This window comes from Agelaius phoeniceus, chromosome 14 (assembly GCF_051311805.1).
Source record: "Agelaius phoeniceus isolate bAgePho1 chromosome 14, bAgePho1.hap1, whole genome shotgun sequence".
Lineage (NCBI taxonomy): Eukaryota > Metazoa > Chordata > Aves > Passeriformes > Icteridae > Agelaius > Agelaius phoeniceus.
In genome coordinates, this window is record NC_135278.1 from 14760056 (window position 1) to 14782448 (window position 22393).

Sequence of the window (22393 nt, forward strand, 5' to 3'; positions counted from 1 at the left end):
CTGATTTACAGCCATGTGTACAGGCCAAGAAACCTGCTAAGGGCTGCCAGGAACCCGCCCAGCACAGGGAGCTGCTCCCAGCTCGGAGCATCCAGATGGGTAATGGTGCAGTGGGATGGGTCAGGGAGAACTACAGAGCTGAAAACTATGGCTCTGATCCTCCAAGGAATCCCACGTGGGTGGATTCCAGCGCCTTCATGGGTCTCTGTGTAGCACATAAATTTCAGATGTCAGTGCTCCACTAAGTATATTTCAATTCTAAATTTATCACACAAATGTGTCTGCTGCAGAATCTTTGGCCTCTTCAAATCTTCCTCTGGGAAGAACTCACTGAGGCTCAGGCTCAAGCTTTGGAACTGCTTGTTTTGTTATCTTGTCTCTGTAAAAACCTGAAAGGTTTTACTTGTGCTGGAAAATAATTTTCTTGCTCATATTAAATCCAAATGTTTTCTGTAAGAAAGCAAGCCAGGCACCTGTGGGTTGGCACACAAGGATTATTGGGGCAGTGCCTCAATGCTTGTTCCAGTCCACAATCACTTCATACAAGGCCTAGAGAGAAAAGGAAACAGTTTAGTTCCCCAAACGCCGCTGTTTTGAATGCATCCAGCCCTGGAAAAGTTACAGACCCACAAAGAAACTTTTGAGAGAAACAAGAAGCCAGAAAAAACAAGCAGAAAACCCTCCAGCTGCTGCTCCTGGTGCATCGTGTCCATGCCCACCTCGGGAGCTCTCTGGCTGCTTGGGCCTGGAGCCAGGGCACAGCACAGAGCTCTTGGAGCTGGCAAACCTGGCCTGGCAAACCTGGCTTGGCAAACCTGGCCTGGCACAGACCTCTCGGAGCTGGCAAACCTGGCTTGGCAAACCTGGCCTGGCAAACCTGGCCTGGCAAACCTGGCCTGGCACAGACCTCTCGGAGCTGGCAAACCTGGCCTGGCAAACCTGGCCTGGCAAACCTGGCTTGGCAAACCTGGCCTGGCAAACCTGGCCCGTGCTGCACCAAGGGCCTGTGGGCAGGGGCCGGGCCCGCACAAAATAATTGCAGGAGGATCCCAAAAACACCGAGCAGCCCTGAGCAGGGTGTGGGTGGGAATGCTCCCCTTCTCCAGCTAGGAACCCTCGTGGCTGTGGGGGCAGCTTGGCTGCCCCTATGCCCCCAGGAACACCCTCTGAAGTGGTCACCTCCATCAGGCTTCTCCAGAAATCCGGGCTCCAAAGCTGGCTGCAAGATTCTCATGTCAGAGAGAGAAGCTGTTCTCTCCTGGGACAGGGCTCACTGCTAAAGAAAAGCAAGAGGCCTGAAAAGCAAACACTGGTGTGCAATGTCAGGGTCAAAAGGAGGGGGAAAACAGATGTGAGGAGGGGAAAAGAGTGTTGGATCAATAGAAAGAAGCCATTGGTGGTCACAGGAAAAGCGGAGTCTCGGTGACCCATGGCACAGGACGCTGTCCAGGCACTGCGTCAGTGCAGGAATATTCAGCCTTGGCAGTGCAGCTTCTCCAGTCAAAAAAATGCAGAAAACCAGCTTTGGGCACTGCAAACCCACAGTGGGGCTATGGCAGAGCCCAGGGCACTCCCAATCCCACGGACACAGCTCTGTGTGGCCTCCCTGGGGCACAGAGCTGGGCCCCCACAGCAGGGCCTCCCTGCAGAGGGGGCACAGTGGGGGCAGCACTTGGGCCTGGGGTGAAGAGGAACAAAACACACGGACAGGGTTGTTTCACTTCATGGGAACTTTATAAACACTTGCAGTAACCTAAGCTTGTACACATCACAATGGCTCCAGGGCTGATGCTGGGGGCTGCCATGCTGTACAGGGTGATTCCCAGCTGTCACTCCTGGGCCACTGGCAGCAGGGACTGTGCTCACAGCAGAAGGGATTGGGCCCCACAGTAGCAGGAATTGGACCCCACAGCCCCCTGACAGCACAACCAGCATCCCCACCGCTCCAACTGCTGGTCCCCAGTGTTCAGCTGCACCCACAGGTGCAGGAAAAATCAGCACAGACATACAAGTGACAAAGAACTTTAAAAGGACTCCATGAAATAGTCTGCAAGAAGCTGCCTCTCCCCACGGCTCACACTGTCAGACTGAAACCCAGCCACCCTTGGATTCTCCCTACCCATGGAGCCCAGCTCTGTCCTGAGGTCTGTGCTGGGCAGTGGGCATGAGCAGGACGAGGATGTGACTGCCACTGCTCCCACAGAATGTCACCTCCAGTGCCATGTGCATCAGCACAACCCAAGGAGCTTCCCAAACTGACAGGCTCGAGGGGTCCCCAGACAGTGTCCCAAAGCAAGAAAGACGGTAGGGAAATGCTGTCCTTTTGTGTGGGAGCCACAGGCCCAGTACCCCAACAGGGCCAGGGGGTGATGTGCTGCAGGCAGGTGGCCCCACTGCCAGGCTGGTCAGAGCAGCTGGCTCCAGCTTCAGCTCCATTCCTGTTCAGAGATCCCTGATCAGAACACCTGTGCCTTGTCCTTGAGCCCCTGGTGAGGGGCTGCAGTAGGAGGGGCCCAGCACAGCCCCAGGGGCTGCCAGTGCATGTGGCACAGCCTCAACTGCCACAGCACAGGGCTGGATTGGTTTTAAAGCCACTTTTGTGTGCCAGGCCTAAAGGAGGGAGCAGCTGGGGCACTGCTGAAGCCAAGGGAGTGAGAGCACCATGGACATGACACACGTGAGCTGTGTGCCATTCAGCAATGAGACACAAGGTCACACAGAGGCAAAGTGCCAGGAGGTGGGAAGGACCTGCACCAGGCAGGACACCATGCTCAAGGGAATGGAGCACCTGGGAAGCAGCTGTGGGAATGTTTGGCCACTGGTTTGCAAATGCTCTCAGCACCTAAAGAAAACCATTCAAAAGGAGGGAGTCATCTTTGGGCAGATGGAGGAAGCAGGGAAGTAGCTCTCTGCCATGCACAGCCCTGGAGCTGGGCCCTGGTGGCAGCTGGAGCAACAGATAAGCCTCTGTTGCTACAGAGGTCCTGGCCAGGGACACCTCCCGGGCCAGTGGGCATCATCCACAGGGCCATGGCTGAGGGACAGGCTGGCCATCTTGTACTGGAAATGAATAAACAAGCAAACAACAAACTGGGCCATTCTTAAAAAAAAACCCACAAAAACAAAAAAAAAAAACAATGGGTTTGACCCACAAACAGTGAGTGTCAGATCCTCAGCACCTCTGTGCTGGCCACCACAATCACCCAGGATGGAGACTTCTTGGTGGGCCTCTGAGAAGTGGATCTGGTGGAAGTGTGGGTCATGGAAGAGGAGGCAGTGGAGGAAGAGGAGGAGCACCTGCTGCCCCCTTCCCTCAGCTGCACCCTTGGAGGCTGCTGACCCGAGGGTGCTGCCTGAGAGCTGATCCCAGGCAAGGCTGTGGCCATGGCTCAGGCCAAGCCCCTGGCCAAGCCTGTCTGTCAGTGTAGTGTCCCATGCCAGGGATGTCCAGGAGGAGATGAGGAGACATCCCACAGAGCCGGGCACAGTGATTGCTCCATCCCTGCCCATCTTTTGTCACGATGGGCAGTGCTGACAGGCACAGCAGTCCCACACAATGACACTCACCAAGTGAGGGACACAAGCACAAAGGAAGGGGCTTCTCAGGGCAAGCAGGGCAAGGGGGGACTGCAGCTGTTTTGCCCTTGCATCCAAACAGAGGGACTCAGCCCTTGTGCTGTACAAACACCCTTTTCAAGGTGTGTTTCCCAAAAGTGTGCAGGTGAACAGGGGCTCCACTGTCCCTTCCACAGACGGTCCGTGTCCCCCAGGCCTCCCCATGCTGCCATCACCTGCATGGCTCACACGGGAGAGGAGAGGGAGGAGAGGTGGGAGGGCAGGGAACAGTTCAACACAGATGTGTGGGCAGGACCAGCTCTCCATCGTGGTCCCCCTCTCCTAATTTCTTGAGCCACTTGTGGCTTGGAAATCATCGTCCAGTAAGATAGCTGCTCTCCAGGGCACTGGGGCTGGCAAGGCTCAGCTCTGACTCCTGGGTCACAAGCACAGAAAGTCTCCTGGGTCCAGCTGGGCTGAGGTGTGCTTACAAAACCTGGAAGAAGAAAACAAGGTCCATATTCTGTGCAGCAATGCAAATCAACCAGTAATGGCAGAACCACTGGAATCCCACATAATTTGTTTGTTCCCTCCACAAACCCCATAAATGCTGATGTGTCTTACAAGTCTGCTTTCAGTTTATTAAAGCAGTTTATTTCAGTTTGTTGTCATAAACACGTACCTTTAGCCTCAGCTCTCATCACTTGGGATCCTGCCTTGTGGTGATGAAGAACTGTGTAAAAGGAAGTAGAAGAATAGAGAAAAATGAGTGCAAGGAGCAAGCTCCAACTCAGCTCCACAAGCTCCTCGAGGCTGGGTAATGGGCAGGGAGGGGTCTGTTTTGCAATAGCACAAATGTTTTCTCTCAGTACCTGCAGCAGCAGTTCTCAGACTTACACACAAATCTGCTCTCTCTTGGGCAGAGATTGGCAGCTTTTCAAAGCAGGAAGCTGAGGGTTATTTGGACAAATATTATCACAAATGGCACCTGCTGCCACTCAGAGCTGAGGGCTCTGCCCAGACTGTCCCCATAACCCCCTAGCTCCCTGTCTGCACACCCCCTGGGCTGGACCAGCCATGCTCTCTTGGCAGCTGCTGGGACCTAACCAGCCCTCATCACCTCACCCATGACCTGATCTTCCCACAAGGCCTGAGTACAATGGGCACTACATCACACAGATCCACACACTTGGTAACAGGGATCCACAGGGATGTTTCTCGCTTGGCGGATTTAATTTATCAAGTCTGTATCTGGACTCACATTTTATGCTTTGTGCTCTTTGTTTAGTTTCAGCATTTTAGCTGAGCCCCATCTGCTGTTTGTGAGTACAAGACAAGGCAGGCCTGGGGCTGGGGCTGTCTGTGCTGGCTCTGCCTCAGAGGGAGCACCCTGTGCTGCAGGGCTGCTGCTCTCCGCATGGAACCTTCCCCGTGCCAGCCTTACCTGCCTGTTCTTCGGGACGCTGTCTCAAAGAACTTGGTCCTAGAGGCCACCCTGCAAAGAAAACAGGAGAAGTCTCTCCTGATTCGACCTGGCAATTTGCTAATGAGATCTGCTCTGTGCCAGGGAATGAGCTGCAGCATTGGCAGCACTGCAGAGATCACCTTCAATTGACAATTCTTGTGCCAAGGCATAGCCAGGCTCCTTCTGTGCTCGCTCCACCCACACACCACCTGCCAGTGCTTTGGCTGGGCTGCGTACAGAACCATGGGATCATGGAATCATTTAGGCTGGGAACCATCTCCAAGATCATGGAGTCTAACCTTTGACCAGACACCACCACACCAACTAAAACATAGCACCACGTGCCACATCCAGTCATTAATTCTGTTCTCTTGCCTATAATCCTATGTGCATTCATACCCTTTATGGTCTTTCCTTCAGTGTTCATGTGCTCCCACCCATGCTCAAGAAAGAGAAATTACATTATCCCAGAGAAGGAATTAAGGCAGTTCTGGCACAGAGCTGACCCTCATGGCACCTTTTGTTTTCTTTAGGTTAATTCCCACTAAAGCCAGCAGGGTTTCTGACTCTTAAAATCTGAAAGAAATCTGAGGATGAGATGAAGCTGAAGTCCATCCAGTTTCCTTAAGATTGAAGTTGGATCTTGTCCTGCCCCAGAAGATGTCTCATTTGAGAGGTTTGCTGGAGGCAGGCAGGGAGGGGCTCAGCTCCACCGACCCAGGAACAGCAGGGAAGGGGATGGGGCAAGGCTCAGCCCTGGGCTGTGCTTGAGCAGCTCCAAAGCTTTGTGTTTGCCTTCACTGTGGCCCCACTGCCCTCCCTGGCCATGCCCTCTGCTCAGCTTTCCAAGTGACATTCAAACCTCCACTTGCACCAGTGCCAAGGCAACATCCACAGGCTCCAGCCACTGAGCCCCTGAGTGTCCCCAACAGCACCAAGCACCCTCCACGGGCTGCTGGCTTACACAGATGAGGGCATCTCCTCTGCTGTCCCTGCTATCAGATCTGGCCTCTGTTCCAGCTTTGGAGGGATGGGAGTCCGGCACGGTGGATCCGGAGGTCTCACAGGGGGACGTGTTATCACAGGCTTATCACCATGGGAACGTGGCTTAGGGACACCATCACAGTCACCTGCAGGGATGGAGATAACAAACACTGAGCACGAAGCTCTGGCAGAGACCAGATATTTATGAAGGGTCACTGAACAGTTCCATGGGTTTAGTTCTGCCCCTCTGCCTCAACACTTTCTCACTGACAGTGGCCAATAGCCAGAATAGAGGGACAGAGTCCAGGGAAAGGAAGTTCCCACACTACCTGTCCCAGAAAAGCTTTCCTGGCACTGGTAACAGGGGCTGGAGCTGGACCTGCAAGGATAAACTCAATGCAGTTGCTGACTGTGAAGCTGATACTTCCTGGGAATCACAAGTGTTCTTAATCAAACCCTGTGTGATGCTGCTCTGTGAATGGGAGAGGAACAGCACAAACTGGTGATTCCTGCAGCTGAGCTTTCATCCTGGACAGTGACACTACCTGTCCTCTCCTCGACTTCTTTTCTTCCCCAGGATCCAGCCAACCTTACTACTCACTTAACCCTTCAAATTCTTTAAGATTCAAGTCAACAAGGAGTGAGTGTCAGACTTTACCTGTACGCACACCTTAGGCTGTTCTGGTCTCCCAGCCACTCCTGCTGAACTACATCGAGAGGACTCAAGGGGAGAGGCCACCACGTGCCCAGGGAGGGCTGACTTGGGCACTTGCTTGGCTCTGGCCAGGCCCCAGGCACACTCACCCTCTCTGCCACAGATGCCCGGCCGGGGTGCTGGCCTCCTGGCCTGCAGTGTAGCGGTCCTCAGGGCAGGGCTGGTCACCACGCCGTTGGCTGCCCTGCCAGGTGGCTTGGCCCCTCCATCCTGGAGCCCTTTCCCCAGCTTGCCCAGCTCGGGCTCGGCACGGGGCTGGGGCCGGCTCTCGGCAGGGGGACGGCCCGGCTCGTCCCCGCCCGGCCGGGGCGCGGGCAGGCGGCTGCGGTGCAGGGGCTTGGGGGCCTCCACGCCGCCGCCGTTGGGGGTCTGGCTGAGCCTCTCTGCTGTGGAGACAAGAGGGCAGAGAGCCGTGGGGTTAGGTGTGCACTGCACTTGATGTGCCTCCAAAAGCCGCTCATCCCAGCCCTGTTGCTGTGCTGCAGAACCAGGAGCAAGCAGGAGCTCTGCTATGAACCTGACTGCTCCCTGCAGCCTCGGGGCAGGCCAAGGTGAACAAATGCTTCTGCTCACAGGTTGAGGAAGCATTGAAATGCAAGGCCAGCCCCAACTCCATTAGCAGTCTGGGAGTTTTAAAGAGCAATGTGAATCAGTCATGTTCTGCCAGTGTCACAAAGTGCACTTTATACCTAAACATCATCAGAGCTCTGAAAACTAATGGAGAAAGAGACTTTCCATCTCTTTGGTGACTGTGGAGTCAGGGCACAGCCTGCAGTGACAACTAGAGCAAATCAGGTGCAGAAATATGATTTTAAGGTGATGTGTCCTTTGCTGTTAATCCAGCTGACTGTAAGGAAATGCTGAAGCTGTTATAGTAAGGTCAGAGTAGAACTTGGTCTAGGAAATACCTTCACTGCATCCTGAAAAAATTCTTTGGAGTTCTTGCTCTGGATGTGGAACTGCCAGCTTGAGACCTCCTTGGGCCTCCTGCAGCACACCCCTCCCTGGCTACCATCCCACCAAGACTCCATGCAGGTTTTTTTGCCTCTGATGCCACAAAACCTCTCCTCTGGGTCTCTCCTGTGCCAAGAACCATCCTTAGTTTAGCTAATGGAGCATGCAGCAGGTAGCAGAAAAACCCAAATCCCACAAAGTCTGACTCGTGACACGATGCAAATAATGTATGAGTGTTTTTGGCTTTCCTTTCTCTCTGAGCAGCCCTCACTGCCTGCCATGTCCAGGACCTGGAAAGTGCAGCCCTGCTGCTGTTACCTGCATTGCTCCTGGAAAGGTGTTACAGGAAGCAGGAGGGGTGAGAAGCAGGTAAGGCACCAGGGAACAGCTGGACTGACCTCCACTCTCCTCCAGAGAGGCATTGAAGAAGACAGGTCTTTCCCTCAGGGGACGCTTGGAGATGGTGATGGGCTTGTGCCGCCGGGCAGCCACCCTGGGTGGGGGCACTGGGGGGGCTGTGGTGTCTTCTGGAGGGCCAGAGTAGATCTGTAAAGGGAGACACATTCAGGTGACCCAACACAAAGGGGCTGCTGCCTCACCTCCCCCTGCAGGTGCCCCTGCCCAGCACAGAGAGTGATGGTGGCCACCACTGACACTGTCCCCACCACTGACACCATTCCCACCACAGACACTGTCCCTGCAGCTCAGCAGGAAGATCACAAACACAGACAATTTGTAGAAGCAAATTCCCCTGGAGCAGATGAGGGAGGCTTTGGAGCTGACCAACAGCAGGATTCCCATTGTCACAGAGATACAATCCCCAAATCATCCAAACCAACCCTGCATTGTTCCAGATCTAACACTAAAACCCTTCAGCTCTTGGTTTACAATGACACATTTGGCACCAGGAAATTACCTGGGATGAAATACTGGCATAAAAGCAATGCTACTGAGAAGTTTCATCTCCTTTTCTCACTGGTAATGTGGCACCTATTTAGTTAGGATTAATTGAGAGGTTCTCATTTATGTCAGGGCTTTTTTTAAGAGCTGAAAAAGAAATACATCTGAAGAGCTGAAACACCCCATCAAGATCCAAAGCAGCTGCTCCTGTGTTCTTCCCAGGGATGTTAATTGAAGTTTTATCAGGCTTTAAAGTCTGAGCTACTACAGAGAGGTGGCCTGAGCTGCTGAACCCAGAGGCTGCCCTGCCTGTCCTGGGAGATGTGGAGCTGGACCCTTCCTGGTTCCAGCCCAGAGGAGGAGAGCTGTGCCAGCCCCACTGGCATGCTGGGTCACCACACCCTTGGGACACACTTCAGTATGGAAAAACAGCCTAATTGCATCACCCAGAAAAATCTTACCATGAAGAAGTCTAACATTCTGCTTTGATTAAATGTCTCATTTTGGTAATTCAAACCAAAAATATATTCCTTCTTCTTCAGGCCAAAGAGCAGGGCTAGGAGACCAAGATGGGGGATGGGAGAGGAAAACATGTCCCTGGTTTAAATTTCCTGGTCCCAAGTGTGTGCCTGGGGGGGCTGGCAGTAGCAGACAGCTCCCCACACACCACGGTCAGGATGCTCTGGCCCGGCCTGGCTGATTTTGGATAAATCCATGTGCCAGAACCAGGCTTTGCTCCCAACAGCCTGGCCCAATCTGCACGAGGAGAGGAGAAACAACACAGAATCACAGAAAGGTTCAGGCTGGAAGGGCCCACAGTGGGTCATCTGGTCCATCCTCCCTGCTCAAGCAGGGTTTCCCTAAGGAGCAAATGGCACAGGATTGTGTCCAGACAGTTCTGGAATATCTCCAGTGAGGGAAGATTACACACCCACTCTGGAAAAAAAACCCCACATTCAGGGTTTGGTGACACAGGTGGGTGCTGGCTCACTGCCTGCTGGGCTCTGCCCTGGGCAGGGGCAAGACACATTCCCTGCTCCAAAAAAGGTCTGGAGTACTGAAGTACTCTCTTGCTGTGACATAGCAGCACGTGAATTAAAAGCAGCTTATGTATTATTAAATCAACAGAGGATTTCCTGTAGGAGGGAAATTTTTTCTCATTCCTCTATCCTGAACAGAATCCAATCCTCTTTTAAAAGAAACATTAAGCTCCCCATGGACACTTATACAGATACCAAAGAATACTGCTTTCAACACCTGAAACCCAAGCTAAACCAACCACAAATGACTGTGTTCAAGAGGTGGGTGCAGGCTCTGATTTACTTCTAATTGAAAATCAAGTTAAATAACATAAATGTACAAAGATATTGACAGACCCTCACCTTAAGGAGGTCTGTACAGGGAAGAAGGTGTTTCCAGAACAATCAACCTATTTAATTTAACCACAGCATTGAAACATGAGCTGTGGAAACAGCAATTATCCACAAACACTTCATGAATAGTTACTCTGTCCTCAGAGTCTTCAGATTGCACCATATAACCCACATCCCCTCTTCCTCCAAGTCTCATCTGAGCTGTTTGCTCATGTGTGAGCTGAAGACTGTCAGCTCCAACACCAAACTTATACACTCAATCCAATAAATGTGACTAACTTAACTTTATTGCTGGAGAAATTAAAAGCAAGCAAAAGGACATCTGACTTAATTAAAGGTGTCATGCCAGCTCTCAGAGGTGGCAGGGTGTGTTGATTCAGACTGTGCTGCAGGCTGTAAGGAGGGGAGCACAGAGCATCATCTCTGGAGCGAGCGTGTGAGATCCCAGACAAAAACCAGTCCCTGCTTTTCTGTGGGAACCTATTACAAGTGTTCATAGAGACCTACAAAGGAATTGGCTGGTGTTTCCATGAGCTTCTGCTCTGGGTACTCAGAAGCCTGTCTGAGCTCTTCCATCCCATTTCAATCCTTGGCATTGCAGCCAACTCCCACGCCCTCATCTGGTCCTACACCCCCATGTGGTCCCCACCTGCTTGCTCTAGCTCCACATCCCTGTTGCAAGAACCTTGCTGTTCCAGCTTTGGCTGCCTCTTCCCTTTCCAAAGGCAGCTTTCCCCCTGCCCACCTGCTGCCCTGTATGCTGGGAGCTGCCCCAGCCCCTCACAGCAAACAGCATTCCTGAATGAACAGCTCCACGAGAGAGGTTTGGACACTGTGTACTCTGCTGTGGAAAGCTGGAGGACCACACTCCCTCCTTGGAACCCAGGGCTGTTCCCAGGGCAGGAATCTGCTCCCTGCTCAAGATCTGCTGCTCTGGATGCAAAGGCTGCTCCAGCTTTCAATATTAACACCCAGCTCCTGTCATCCCCCGCCACCCGACACCCCTGAGCCGGTGTTGGGTATCTGAGAGCAAGTGTGAGCACAGACACAGTGGAACATTCTGCTCTCCAAAGGCAGAACTCCACATGACAAAGCTGCTGTCTGCACGTGCATCTTCAGCACCACCCCAGCAACCAGAGCCTGGCTGGGCACACGGGCAATGCTCAGGCTGAAATATGAATACCCAGCACACACCCATGGAGGGCAGATGAGACTGGAGGCTCTCCAGGGCTCTCAGTCCTGTGAGAGCATGGCCCAGGGACATGGGCACCAGCCTCAGCTCCTCTGAAGGCTCCACCCCAGGCAGCAGCTCCCTCAGACTCCCCATTCCATCTCCACACCATCCCTGTGTCTGTATCTGAATGCAACCACACCTGAATTACCTTCATCAACCATTCAACACTCGTCTGCTCTAGTTTTTTTTCCACTGATTTAAGAGTTGTGCAGTGTCTCATCTTGGACTCTGCCCATTAAAACCAATTCTCCTCTGGCCTAGCTCCTGTCTAGCAAAGGAAAGAGTGAAGCCCTGTAATGAGCAGTCATACAATAGGTTTTTTTCAATAAAGCTTTCCCTTGTTTAAAAAGAAAAGGCAAAAATGCCCAGACTTGCTGTTTCCTCTGGGACCAGATAACAGCAACATTGAGGAACACACACCTGCTACTCTTTGCTTCCTCCTGAAGCCTTTCAGAGCAGAGTGTTACATAAAGCCAGCCCAAGGAGACTCCCGAAGGAGCCGGAGCTGCCGTGTTGCCACAGCAACAGTCTGCAGGAGCAGGCGGGAGCAGCCGGGGCTGCTCCGGGGCTGCCCCGTACCTTCCCAAAGTGCTCGATCAGGATCTCGACCACGATGTTTTGGAACTTGATGTTCATCATGGCTGCCACGGTGTCCTCCTGTGCTCGCATGAGGGTGGGCCCGAAGATCACCCCCATGTTGGACGGTGACATCAGATTCTCCCGGCTGTGCTCGCACACGCTGCAGAGGGCAGGGGAAGGAGGAACAGAGTTTGGTTTGGTTTGTTTTTTTCCCAAACAGATCTTATTCCAAGGGAAAAAAAAACAAAACAAAACAAAACAACAAAACCCAGGATACACTAAGAATCAATTCAATTTTCTTCATTGTGTTTTAGAATTTGTTTCCCAGCAGTGACAAACATGGCTCTAGGTCTGACACACACATTTGGCTCGGACAGATGCTGGAGAGAGCAATGTGCTGACAGCATCTTCATTTGATCTCTTCCCACTCCCAGATCCTCTTTAACTCTGCAATCAAAAGTCATCTGCCCAACATATGCACAAAAGGAATAATTTAAATCCTATATCCTTTTTATCCACAACTGACTTCTGGCTTTAATTTTCTTTCCTTCTGAAGGAAGACAACTGAATTTAGGGAGCACATTATGGTGGTTTCCAATACATTTCTGAGGGGTGACAATTTACAGCCCCTGCTCTCAGAGAGTATTTTTATTTTTTAATAATTGGCTGCTCTGTGCATATCTGAAAGGGGATGGAAGGAACAACCAGAAAGAGAAGCATCACTCCATGCAGAGGGCAGCAAGGACAGTCACCCCCTTTGTGCAATCCACATGGAAATTCACAAGGGGACTACAGTGGGTAAAATTTTGCAAACCCGACCTCCCAAAAAGGCTCATTCTGCTGATTCCATTATTCCCCTTTCTTTAGTTTTAGAGGAAACATCTGCTTACTTGACAAGGTGCTGGATGAGGAGTTCTAACATCTCCCTATTCTTGTCAGGCAGTTTATAGACCAGTGCATGAATGGCTCCCAGCCTGTAATCCAGGTTCTCGGACTCTGGAAAGCAGCAACACAAAGAAGAATTTGTACCCAACACTTTCAAACTAAATACACCAGAGAAATATAAAGCCAAAGGAAACCTGTGGAAGCTGTTTCCCTGTGCAGCATGGGAGCAAAAGGGAGCAGAGGGAAGTGAGATTTCACAGCAACAGGATGAATACTGTGAGAAACAATATGAAGTGGAAAGAGGAAGAAATGGAGCTTGAAAGGGAGCCCAAAGACACACTCTAAAAGAGGCTGGGCATGGGCAGGTCCTCCCCTTCACATCCTTGTTCCACACACCTGGCAGCACACAGCTTCCCTCTGGGAGTCTATGAGCTCAGAGAGCTCTGACACTGAACAGCACCTAAAAATATCCTACAGGGAATAAACCTGAGTCCCTGACCCAAAGAGGTCACCCTTAGAAGAATAAATAATCAGGAAACAATAAAATACTCTGTGTGAAAAGAATAGTGTGGGGTCTGGGTGGCTGGGAAGCTCAATGGTGCAAGTTTCTGAGGGAGGGCAGGGAAGGATAAATGTCCTGTCACCCCCAGCCATCATGGGCTTAACCAGTTCTGAAACTAATAAAATCTGGGCTTGACTACCTTCAGCAAGAGGTGGAACATTTCCCTTTCCAAGAAAAATGGGTGTTATTCATTCTCCACAGGGACAAATGAAGAAGAAGTGGGCATCCCTCCCAGTCTCCTGTGACTTCTGGAGGCACAGTGGGATGAGGGATGCTCTAATCCCACACATTTCCAAATGCCAGCACTCCCATGCTGAGGGTGATGACCCTCATCATGCTCTCTGCATCCCTGTTTCCCTCACATGGCACTGGCTCACAGCTGTCACAGCTTATCTGCAGTGGCCACAACGAGGTGACAGCCACAGAGCAGCTTCTTGGCTGACCTCTGTTAGTCCCAGCTGTGACTCAATCCCAACAGCTACAGCAGAGAAATGCCTTCCATGGACTGTTTTCAACATCCCAGGACAAATTTCACAACCTAAAGGGAATACCTACTTATCTGGGGGGCAACAGCACATCCCATTCCCTCAAAGGTTTTAAAATAAATATATCAATACTAGAGGGAAACAATTCTTGTGGCTGCTTTCAAGTAAGTGACAGCCTCTGGCTCTCCAGACCCCCTGAGACCACAGGCCCTGTCTGAGGGGAGGAGCAAAGGAGAGAAGGGAACATCCAGCACCACATCCCCTGCACAGAAAAACACTTGGAGAAGAGAGCACTGCTCTCTCTACAGCTGAAGCAGTGGGACACCACAGAGCTGGGCTGGCAGAGCTCAGCCAAGTGACTTTGATGGACCTTGGCTGGGGAGAGCAGGGCCAGGGACCATCAGTGGGGAAGCTGTGGGACTTACTGGCAGCCAGGACCAGCTCTTTGTGGAGCTTGTATGTCATGACGGGTTCAGACAGGTTCCTGCAACAACCAGAAAGAAAACTCAGCTCTGCAGGGCACTGTGACCCACTTGTGACCCATCTTGGACCAATGGGCAAAGTGGCTCATCCCTCAGGGCCACCAAGCCCCAGTGGCATTTCCTTCTGCAGTCAATATCAGCGGAAGAGCCCTCCCCATGGGACTGAGGGATTCTGCAACATCCACATTTATCATCCTTCTTCCCAAAGCCTTTGTCACTTTGCCCTTTTCAACAGCCAGATGTGAGTATCTGGCAGCTCATTTCAGCTTTCATCTGGGTCAGTCCCAGTCCCCTTTGCCTCCTTGGGGCAGGTGTGACCTCCAGTGCTACCTGAGATAGAACTTCAGTGAGCTGGTAATGGTCTTGATGTCCCAGTCTCCACTCTGGAGATCCACATCCCCAGGGCATTTTGGATCTGGAAGGAGAATGAACAAGTTTAAGAATAAAGTTCATTTAGAGGTTACTAACAAACAGTCTGCTTGGGGTGGGGGATTCCCCTTGAGACACATGAAGCCACAGCAGCACACAAAGAAAGCTCCTAATTCTCATGGCTTGGAAAAGCAGAAAAACAGCACCAGTGTCAGGGTTTTGGAGAGGCTGGGGAGTGGTGCTAATGAGGACAAAGGGGGAAACACAAGGTAAAAATTATGCAGTGCTGAGAAGCCACTGAGAGCATATTCTCTATAGTTTATTTTTTCCCAAGGCTGGCAGAAACAACCGATTTCAACAGGTCCAAGACAAGCTTTCTGACATCCAAAGTAATCTGAATGCCAGCTCAAATCTCTCACTTGCAGCTACTCCCCTGAAGATTGTTCTGGAAGCATTCCCTCTTGCTGCACAGAGAGGAGGGAGCTCAGGGGAGGGCCAGCAGCATGGAAATACAATTTGCTCCTGCCTCCCCCCCCAACAAACCACATCATGTCTGTGGCACCACAAAGTGAAGGATGTAGTTGTAGGATGGGGGAAGCTGGACTACAGAAATAAACAGCAGGACTTGTTTTTGAAAATAAATAGGACTAGAGACTAAAAAAAAAATAAATTATCTCCTTTGAGTGGTTAAAGATGAAATCCTGCTGCAGCAGTTATTTCTGTGGTGTTGGACTTTCCATTATGCTTTCATATGCAGTGGGGTGGCAAGTGGTTACCCAGACCCATGCAGATAAACAAAACAAAAAGGCACTCACTGGTGGGAGTCAGAGGAGAAAACCACAGAGCTGCTCACAGGGAGGGTGAGAATCAAGCAGCAATAGAACCTGAGGCTTAGCAATGAATCATGGGCCAGCAGAGCTGGGCAGATGCCCGAAGTCATGGCTCTGTGAGAACTGGGCATAGCCAGACACCACTATGAACCAAGGTTTTAGTAAACAACATCCAGAGTAGAAGCAATAGGAAACAGCCAAAGCCCTTGAATGCTGCATTAGTATCAGATGTCTGAGCTGGCTTGAGCCCGAGGCACGCCTGAGGGAGGTGAATGCAATCCCTGCCCTGTGCTCCAGCTCCAGGCAGGGCTGGGGAGAAAGGTTTGGCCTTGGTAGGTGGGGATCAGCCCCAGAGGGTCCCTAAGAGGCTCACAGGTGACCACGAGGTGAGGGTACGATGGCCTCAGCCAGGGCCCAGCCCAGAAGGGCTGTCCTTGCACAAAGCAGTGCTGCTGAGCCCCTAAACCTGCTCAGACTGTAAACACTTCCCCAGCTGCCAAGCTTGTATGACAGACAGATCCAGCCACAGGAAGGCTCACAGCAGGAATGGATCCACTGACTTCTTAACATACATTGGCTCCTTATGGTACACACTGCACACAGTGAGGTGTCCCCACACTTCCAGAGGAAAACCTTACACCAGGCTGGAGGGCTCCCTGCAAAGGCCACCCTCCCAGTCCAGCTCATTGTGTTATCCCAGGAGAGAAGGGGAAGGTGAGCCTCAGAGAGGTCACAGGGACCAAAACCCATGCTGGACATTTCTCCCTGTGGAACCCGATCCTCTCTGTCCATCACAAACAATTCAAGAACAGGACAGTGTCATTGCACAGAATAATCAATTCTTACCAAAAAAGGCATTCAGTAACTTCTGCACCTGGATATTGCTGCCAACAGTCCTGTACACGCCCTCCGTAGTGATTCCTGAGAGGACAAAGCCAAGAGCGTTAGCCGAGGTTTCCTGCTGGTGATCCACAAGCCCCATCTAGTGGAAATGTTCTCCTGCTGCTGGGCTCTGTCCCACACCCCGGCTTCTGTCCCGTATCCTGGGTTCTGTCCCACACCCCGGCTTCTGTCCCGTATCCCGGCTTCTGTCCCATATCCTGGGTCTTGTCCCACTATCTGGGTTCTGTCCCATATCCTGGGTCTTGTCCCACACCCCGGGTTCTGTCCCATATCCCAGGTTCTGTCCCACACACTGGGTTCTGTCCCATATCCCAAACCCTGTCCCATTCCCCAGGCTCTGCAGGCAGGGTCTCTGCTCACCCCAGCAGCCAAGGCCACCAGCACCACCGTGGTCACCATGTCACGGCCAGGTGAGCACAGCCAGGGTGTGGGACACACCAGCCCACACACCCCACTTCCGTGGGTGCTGCCTTATCATGGATTTGCTCAAACCCCCACAGAAGACAAAGGCATTGAAGTGGAACCTGAAAACACTGGCCAGTGCAGGGAATCACTCTCTTTCCTAGCTCTGCCAGCAGGGTCTTTGTGCCCCTGCTGTTCCCCACTCCAGTGGGCCTTGGCTGCCACAGCCCCAGCAGCCCCAACCCCACACCTGGAGATGAATCCACAGCCCCGTCCCACACTGGTATTGTTCACTGGTGCAGGCTGGATATGTGACAGCCCAGAGGATGAGCTGCCACCCTTTCACCTGCTCCTGCTGCTTCACAGACTGGGGCTGAAGCAGCCTGTAGCCACCCCTGCTGCCAGAGCTGTTCTCCTGCCCAACGCTGGGTGTGCTCAGGGCCAAAACTGAGAAAACCACAAGTGAAAACAGCATAAAGGTGGAAGTTCAACCCAAACAGCCTTGGTACAACATTCCGAAGCAGGTGGGATTTCTGCTCCCAAAGAACATGCATTTAACTGAAGAGCACCCATTCCTCAGCTGAAAGCTGCAGTCCTGTGCCAGGGGCAAACCCTGTGCTGCAAGAACCATGGTGTGACTCGAGGCCATGGGAGGCACAGCCAGGCTGGGTGAGCTCCTCACCTTTGGTCTCCACAGCATTGATGCACTTCCGGACAAACTTGAAGCCCACCTCGTTCAGCTCCACTGTTTTGGACAAGGAAGCTGTGTTAGCTGCCTGAGCCCTCCTGGAGACCCCTGGGACCCCCCAGCCCCAGCCCCAGCCCCAGCTTTTCTTGGCACCCAGAGCCTCAGTGCCCCAGCACAGAGTGCTCACACCTGCACCCACACCCCCTCAGGAAACACTGGTGTTCTGGACACCTTGACAAGGAGTTTTTAGTTCTGCATGTTCTCCCATTTTTCCTCAAATTTATTTTGAGTTGCAGCACTGCTCCCTACCCCTTCTCTGTCTTTAATAATTAAGGTATTTAATAATAATAGTGTAAATTATTTGGATTGTGTCTGATAAAGACTTAAATAATACTCTCCAGAGCAAAATCTGTAGTTAAAGTTATTCCTCATCATGGGACTGTGTAATTTCTGCTTATCTACATCAGTAGGATTAAAAAGCAAAACCAATCCAGCTTGATGTGCTGAGGAAAATGAGCACAGGGTAATCCCACTGAGCTGGGTAATCCTATGGGATCCTTCAGTGGAGGAAGGTTAATCCTATGGGATCCCTGCATTTTCAGCAGGTTGTTTATACTGATTCTGTCTGCTCTGAGCAACAGCAACATCAAACTCAGACATCTCTTAGCCCTGCCCCATGAATAAGCACAGAACCACCTGGTGCTTGATACTGAGGGCTATGATACCACTGGAATTTTTCTTACCAGCTTTAATCTATGACAAATAGAGAATGTTTATTCAGTGGAACCCTAATTCACATTCCTCCCAGCGTGTGATGTGAACATGGCCACAGAGCAGGTTTGTGCTCATGCTTCTGGGAGTGCTCCCCCCGTGCTCATTAGAGCCAGCTAGTTACAGTGCTGATGAAGTGAGCTCTGGGACAGAATGCAGGTTTCACCCAGCTGACAGAGCCCCAGAGGGGTTCCAGGGCTCTGCAGGGTACCTCAGTGCTCCAGGGCTCTGCAGGGTACACCCCACTGCTGACAGGGGGGACACAGGACATGGTGGTGGGTGGGAGATCCAGGGAACTCAATGCCACCTCTATTGCCCCATTACAACCTTTGTTACATCCTCAGAATCTCTCACTGAGCTTTGGAGGTGCAAACTGAACCTCACATCCCACTACTCCTGGCTAAATAAGAACTGCTCACTGCAGTTCTGTGCAAGTCGTTCTCATCTGGGCTCGGTGCCAGGCACTGAGGTGTGAGAACAGCAGTGACACTGCTGTCATGGAGCAGGGACAGTGCTACTCAGCAGGATTTGAGGATGAGTGTATCTGCAAGGAAAATTCTGCCTGGCCTCGAGGCTGTGAGAGCCCAAAGAACAGCAACAGAAGTGACTCACTTTCTTCCTGCTTCGTGATGGGACTGTGATAAATCTGAAAAAAGGGTGGGAATGGGGGAGGGAGAAGCAAAAATATTATCAGCATTATTTCTAAAAGAAAATGCAGCATCCCATAAATCACCCCTAAATTACCCAGAGGCAATCACAGCCAAAAAAACAATGTCCCATAGAAATCTCATTTTATAATTAGGCAAGAACCCATTATCTGCACAATCAAGGGTTTCTGCTGCCTCCCTGTGTTTCAGTGGGGCACCTATTGCTGGGGAAATTCTCTGTTCTGTAGGCAAACCACAGGGTTCTGAGCTCTGCTCAGACTGAAGGAAGGGGACACCAGTAGGCACAGAAAGGTGGGAGAACGTGGGTGCAGGGTGGGCAGTGACCCCTCTGAAAAGAGCTGCTAAGAGCAGGGGCAGACCAATCATCTCCAGCAGGCAGTGAGGAGCAGGAGGGAACCAGCCCCGGAAAGGCTGGGGTCTGGCACAGCAGGGAACACCCCGAGATTCCGGGGGAAAGCCCAAAATCCCCAGCGGGAGCTGAGGGAAGGGCAGGGAGCCCGTGGTGAGGGTGCAGCAGTGATCCCGAGCAGCGGCCGCCGGCAGAGGACACTGCTGGGCAGCGCATTCCAGCTGGGAACGGCTCCAGGGACACTCACCGGCTCCTTCCCGTCCATGGCCTCCATCCACAGCCTTCGGTTGGCTTCTGACAGCGCCTGCAGCGTGATGGTCCCGGATCTGTGCCGAATTCCCCCAGGGACAGGCAGGGAAAGGAAAAAAAGTTGGTTTTAATAGACAGCAAAGAGGGATTTGCTGCAGGCCTGGGGTTTGGGGCCACCAGACACAAAGCCTCTCACCTTTCATTAGTTTCAATGTCAAAACAAAACCTTTTGTCTATGGAGTCAGTCTTTCTCCTTACACAGGATTTCAGGGTCAAGTCCAAGGTACCCTAGGACAGAACATGAAAGGCAAGGTGAGAGGACAGAAACATGGGAGATTTTGGGCTCCCCAGGCCCAGCACAGCACTGCCCATGGCTCCTGTGCTGACATTCCAATGGCACTGGTACCAGGGCACAGGTGTTCCTCCCACCATCATCACAGGCAGATGAGGCTCTGAGTTCCAGGCTTGCTCCCAGCCAGAGAATGTTCAGGACTCAACAGCACCACCCCACACAGCAGCACTCTGCCCCTGCAGGGCTGGAACACCTCTCCAACCAACCCAGAGAGGCACTCCCTGTCTCTGAGGCCAGGACCACGCTCACCCATGCTCTGACACAGCTGGGGTCTAATTTTTACCAGGGCTGGTCATCAGTACCAGTTACCCACACCACCAATAAACCAAATGGCTTTACACAAACACTGTGGGGCCAAGGGAGGTACATTTCCCCACCCCAGAGAGAGCAGACATGCTCTGGAGAGACTCAGCTCTGGCCCTGGGTGTTTGTGTCCCTGCACTCCACAGCAGAGTTAATTCATAACTCAATTGTGGGTTTGTGGCCAGCTGTGACCTGATGGTGCAGGCTACCAGTGTTTGGGAAAGACACTAAGTTTTCCCAGCTCCTTCCTGCAGTAATGGGCCTTGCTAGACATGCTTATAGCATAAATGACAACAAATCTCTCCATACAATAGTTTGGCTATTTCTTTGCCCAGCTCTCTGCCAAGGGGTTGCAAAACATCTATTTTATTTTCCTGCTGCAGTGTGCAGAGCCCTGCCAAAAGCAGAGCATGAGCTCACACACTGGAGCACACACGCCTGGCTGGGAAGGCCCCGGGGACCACTCCATGGCAGAGGAGGGCGGGGGATTCAGCTGGAGGCACTGGCTGAGCTCCATCCTCCCACCCCTCCCCTGTCACGAGGAGGGACTGAGGGAACTCCCAGCCTTTGGTAAGCCAAAGCACTTTCTGAAAGAAGCAGTTACTCAAAGTGCTGCCTTAGTGCAGTTTGGAGCTGCACTGTTACCCCTCTTCTCTTCCCACACTGTCCCAGTCCCGAAGAACCAGTGCTGAGAGCAGAAATCAAACCACAAACCACTGTGAGCATGCAGTGCTGTGAGGAAATGCTGCATTTGGAAGCAGGAACTCCTGTAGTAACTTGAGTCATTCAGGCCCTTCAGTGGCTGCCACAGTTCTTGTGGCTTCCAGCCCCTGTGCACGGGGAAGGATGAACATCAGCTGGCCCAGAGAAGCACAAGTTTCACCCCAGACTGAACTCATGGGCCAGCACTGTCTGGTATCTTTCATGTCACACGACCCACGTCTGCTGCCAAACCCTGCAGGGCCTGGGCTCCCAGGGACACAGTGGAGTGAGACTTCTCCTCATGGGGGTGCCTCTTCCAGGTGACACCAAACTGCCCTGTGTGGGCAGGGAGGGGACAGAGCCCACTCCCCTGCTCTGTGGCACCTGCAGGGTCAGCTGTCACAGGAAGGGAGGCACACATGGGTGGAAGGTGGGCCCAGTGGTTGGGCCAATGTTTGCAGACATCCAAAACTCACCTGCTTAGCTCCAGGCTTCTGGTCTATGGGTGTCATCCGTAAGGTTTTTGCCTCTTTTTCATACTGGCAGTAATACTTCACCCAGGAGATGCCCAGAGCCCCTGCAGAACACAGGAGAGGCTGGAATCAGGGACAGGGCTGTAGCTGGGTGCAGCCAGCAAGGCATGGTCAGTGCTGCCCACGTGTCCTCCCTTCTCTGGGGATGGACACCGACAGCCCTGGGGACATCAACCTTGCAGGTGTCTCCAAGAGTCAGGAGGAGAAGAGGAGGAGAGGAGGAGGAAGAGAGAAAGGGGAGGAGATGAAGAGAGAAGCAGGAGGAGAGGAGAAACAGGAGGAGGGGAGGAGGAGAGAAGCACAGGGCAGCAGCTGCCTCCAGCACTCTCCCAACTCACAGCTGGTGAAAGGGCATTTGTGGGACTCTGACCACAAGCCAGGCTGGTTTGGCCCAGCCCAGCCAAGACCTACACTGGGCAGGATCCTACATGTCCTGAATGTCTGTTTCACAAACCCCACTACTTTTTCCTGTGGGTGAAAACTCAATAATGAAGACAACAGCAGCTTTGAAATACTCTGAAGTTCCTATTTCCAGATTCATAGTCACTTTCCTCTATTTTCTTACCTGAACCCATTTATAGGAAATAATTCAACTGGTGTTTTTTCTATAATTTGTTAAGTTGCAGTTGTCAGGAAGAACAACTTTTCATACTTGATTCATAGGGAAGCATAAACAGAGGCAGAAAATAACCACTGGCCTGCAGGAACATGCCACATTTAGGATCTAAAATTACTGAGTGTGCTTTCTTTTAAAAGCAAGATAAACAGACATAAAAATCTATGTATAAATAGATTTCTAGGTAGGATTAAGAATGAATGCTTACAAAGTTGTCTGTAGCCCCAGAGGTCACAGTTTGCACAGACTTATGTCCTCTGAGCATTCCTGCTGCATGGCCATGGAGAGCTGCAGCCAGGTTTTGGAAAAGGCTGTATTTGGTCTGATTTTATTCTGCTCAGAATTACAAGTTTTGCTCTCAGCAGCTTAACTCAGCACTGGTTCCACCTTGGCTGTGCTCAGCTGCTCACAGAGGCTGCCAGAGGGAGGCTGGGCAGGACACCAGATTCATCCTGGTAAAACACAGCCAAGACAGAGCCTGCCAG

The 22393-nt window shown here is 51.9% G+C and overlaps 1 protein-coding gene across 2 annotated transcripts in view; it reads right to left on the bottom strand.

Annotated features, from left to right (window-relative positions):
• Positions 1 to 3119: 3119 nt before the first annotated feature.
• OPHN1 (oligophrenin 1) overlaps positions 3120 to 22393 on the bottom strand; it is a 50261-nt gene continuing 30987 nt past the window's right edge. The window contains exons 9-24 of one of the 2 annotated variants that reach the window (XM_077185827.1): positions 21236 to 21336; positions 19599 to 19690; positions 19401 to 19479; positions 18749 to 18782; positions 17360 to 17422; positions 16219 to 16293; positions 14504 to 14588; positions 14117 to 14175; positions 12650 to 12755; positions 11760 to 11919; positions 8072 to 8219; positions 6809 to 7102; positions 5985 to 6150; positions 5000 to 5050; positions 4238 to 4288; positions 3120 to 4051 (exon numbers count right to left, since the gene is read on the bottom strand). In XM_077185827.1, the coding sequence (XP_077041942.1) occupies positions 4246 to 4288; positions 5000 to 5050; positions 5985 to 6150; positions 6809 to 7102; positions 8072 to 8219; positions 11760 to 11919; positions 12650 to 12755; positions 14117 to 14175; positions 14504 to 14588; positions 16219 to 16293; positions 17360 to 17422; positions 18749 to 18782; positions 19401 to 19479; positions 19599 to 19690; positions 21236 to 21336 (1556 nt within the window). In that variant the 3' untranslated portion in view covers positions 3120 to 4051; positions 4238 to 4245. Of the gene's footprint in view, positions 4052 to 4237; positions 4289 to 4999; positions 5051 to 5984; positions 6151 to 6808; positions 7106 to 8071; positions 8220 to 11759; positions 11920 to 12649; positions 12756 to 14116; positions 14176 to 14503; positions 14589 to 16218; positions 16294 to 17359; positions 17423 to 18748; positions 18783 to 19400; positions 19480 to 19598; positions 19691 to 21235; positions 21337 to 22393 lie in introns of both variants that reach the window. The other variant, XM_054641283.2, reaches the window with a different exon arrangement.